Source organism: Gekko japonicus, unplaced genomic scaffold, assembly GCF_001447785.1.
Source record: "Gekko japonicus isolate JY-2015 unplaced genomic scaffold, Gekko_japonicus_V1.1 scaffold3738, whole genome shotgun sequence".
Lineage (NCBI taxonomy): Eukaryota > Metazoa > Chordata > Lepidosauria > Squamata > Gekkonidae > Gekko > Gekko japonicus.
This window is the reverse complement of record NW_015168157.1, coordinates 36,318-38,952: the sequence shown is the minus strand read 5'-3', so window position 1 is coordinate 38,952 and position 2,635 is coordinate 36,318. Positions and strand designations below refer to the sequence as shown.

General features: G+C 46.2%; 1 protein-coding gene across 1 annotated transcript in view; it reads left to right on the top strand.

The window, feature by feature from the left end:
* Window positions 1–1,824: 1,824 nt before the first annotated feature.
* DHX30 (DEAH-box helicase 30) overlaps window positions 1,825–2,635 on the top strand; it is a gene marked incomplete at its 3' end in the record, with an annotated part of 34,720 nt that continues 33,909 nt past the window's right edge. The window contains exon 1 of the mRNA XM_015414956.1: window positions 1,825–1,877. Coding sequence (XP_015270442.1) covers window positions 1,850–1,877 — 28 coding nt within the window. The remainder of the gene's footprint in view (window positions 1,878–2,635) is intronic.

The following is a 2,635-nucleotide window of genomic DNA, read 5'->3' as shown; positions in this document are numbered from 1 at the left end:
GAAGCCAATGTTGGATCAGGCCAGTGGCCCATCCAGTCCAACACTCTGTCGCACAGTGGCCAAAAATACCAGGTGCCATCAGGAGGTCCAGCAGTGGGGCCAGGACACTAGAAGCCCTCCCACTGTTGCCCCCCCCAGCACCGAGAATACAGAGCAGCCCTTGCCCCAGACTGAGAGTTCCTATCTAGACCATGTGGCTAAGAGCCCCTGATGGACCTCTGCTCCATGTGCTTATCTAATTCCCTCTTGAAGTCGTCTATGCTTGTAGCCGCCGCCACCTCCTGTGGCAGTGAATTCCATGTGTTCATCACTCTTTGGGTGAAGAAGGACTTCTGAAGAAGTACGTTGTATCTGAGGACGCGTGCGTGCACATGGAAGCTTATACCTTGAATAAAACTTTGTTGAACTGAAAGGTGCCCCAAATGTTGTTAATCTTTAAGGTTCTATTGGTCTCTTGCTCTTTCCTGCTGCTATAGACAGACTAACACGGCCACCCACACTGATCTTGAATATTTTCCTTCCATAGGTAAGGGGTGCCTAACCCAACAGTACAGACGTTTCTGTTTCACCCCAGTTAGCTGCTTCGGGTTCAAATGAAGCAACTACTGAGAGATTAGCCAATCATGTATAATTGGGATGGGGAAACGGACCATCAATTAACATGCATTGATCGCAGTATCTCGGTTCCTAACAGCCCCTGTGTTTGGGCTATGCTTTCGAGCAGCCTAGAACCCCAAGCCCTTTGGCATTGTGTTTGTCTCTTAAGATTAATAATAATAATAATAATTAATAATAATAATAATATACTTTATTGTCATTGTACATAGTACAACGAAATTAAGATGCAATCATTCGGTGATCTACAACCATACTCATATACACTCACACAACCATTCACAACCATCCCATAACTCCCTTAAGGTTCACATTGCAACTTAAACCACCAATGTCACCCAAATTCCAATTTCATACAGCGTTTAAAGCAATAATAGCTCTCGAATAAAAACTATTTTTTAATCTGTTTGTTCTTGTTTTAATTGTCCTATATCTTCTACCCGAAGGCAGCAGTTCAAACAGGGAGTGTCCAGGCTGTGACAAATCCTGCAGAATGTTCTTTGCTTTTTTCAAGCATCGAGAACTACCGTGTTTCCCCGAAAATAAGACACTGTCTTATATTTATTTTTTCTCAAGACGACACACTAGGGCTTATACCACAAATGTATAGAAATCCTGCTAGGGCTTATTTTTGGGGTAGGTCTTATTTTCGGGGAAACAGGGTATACAAAAATTCTCCTTGGGGTTAGCTGTTGTAGATTTTCCGGGTTGTCTGGCCGTGGTCTTGGCACTGTAGGACCTGACGTTTCGCCAGTAGCTGTGATTGTCATCCTCAGAGGTGTATAACACAGAAAGATGGGAGTACTCTGTGTCGAGGTGAGAAAAAAAATGGTAGGCAAGTAATTTATATCTACTCAGGAAGGTGGGGTAGGGCTGAGTCATTATCTTGTAGGAGTTCCCCCAGGCTGTGGACATGCTAATGGAGGAGCTTTCCTGAGGAGGTTCTTTTGCATATGGATGGGCTCTCGAAATTCTAATCTTATCTGTATTGCTGTTGCAAGATGTAGAGCATTTTGTGTTTTTCAGGACAGGAAACCATGCCCTATTTATTTTTAAACTCTCTTCTTTCCTGTTGAAATTGTGTTTATGTTTATGAATTTCAATGGCCTTCAACAACTTATTCTCCTTGGGTGTTTGATGATAATGGCGCCTGCTGTCTCTGACCCACTCTGCCTCCTCTCCCCCTCCCCCTCTTCTCTTTCCAGGGATACGGGGCCTTTTCACTCTGCCAGCAATGTTCTCCCTGAATTCATGTAGAAGAGGTAAGGAGCTGTTGGGGTGCTGGGGGAGGGTGCTCAGTAGGCCTCCTAAGCTTAAGCGGTGGGGCTGGTACTTTCCCGAAAGCTCTCTCTGAAACAAAGAAAAAGGAAGGGATAAGAACATAAGAGAAGCCAATGTTGGATCAGGCCAATGGCCCATCCAGTCCAACACTCTGTGTCACACAGTGACCAAAAATACCAGGTGCCATCAGGGGGTCCAGCAGTGGGGCCAGGACATTAGAAGCCCTCCCACTGTTGGTTCCTCCGCAAGCGCCAAGAATACAGAGCATCCCTTGCCCCAGACAGAGAGTTCTTATCTATACCTTGTGGCTAATAGCCACCAATGGACCTCTGCTCCATATACCTAATTCCCTCTTGAAGCTGTCCATGCTTGTAGCCGCCACCACTTCCTGTGGCAGTGAATTCCACGTGTTAATCACTGTCTGGGTGAAGAAGGACTGCCATTTATCCGTTCTAACCCGACCGCTCAGCAATTTCATTGAGTGCCCACGAGTTCTTGCTTTGTGAGAAAGGGAGAAAAGTACCTCTTTCTCTACCTGCTGGGTCGGGAAAGGCAAATCCTGGGTCACCTGTTGAGCCGAAAACCCCAGGATTCCATTTCATCCAAGGTCTCGGGAATGCTGTTCAGACATCCAGTCGAGACCCATCGAAAGGATGCGAAGAGCGAGCCGTCTGTGCAGTTCTTGATGCTGTGTGGGAACACGGGTTCTTGACTTCGGTAGCTCACGGTTCCTGTTCAG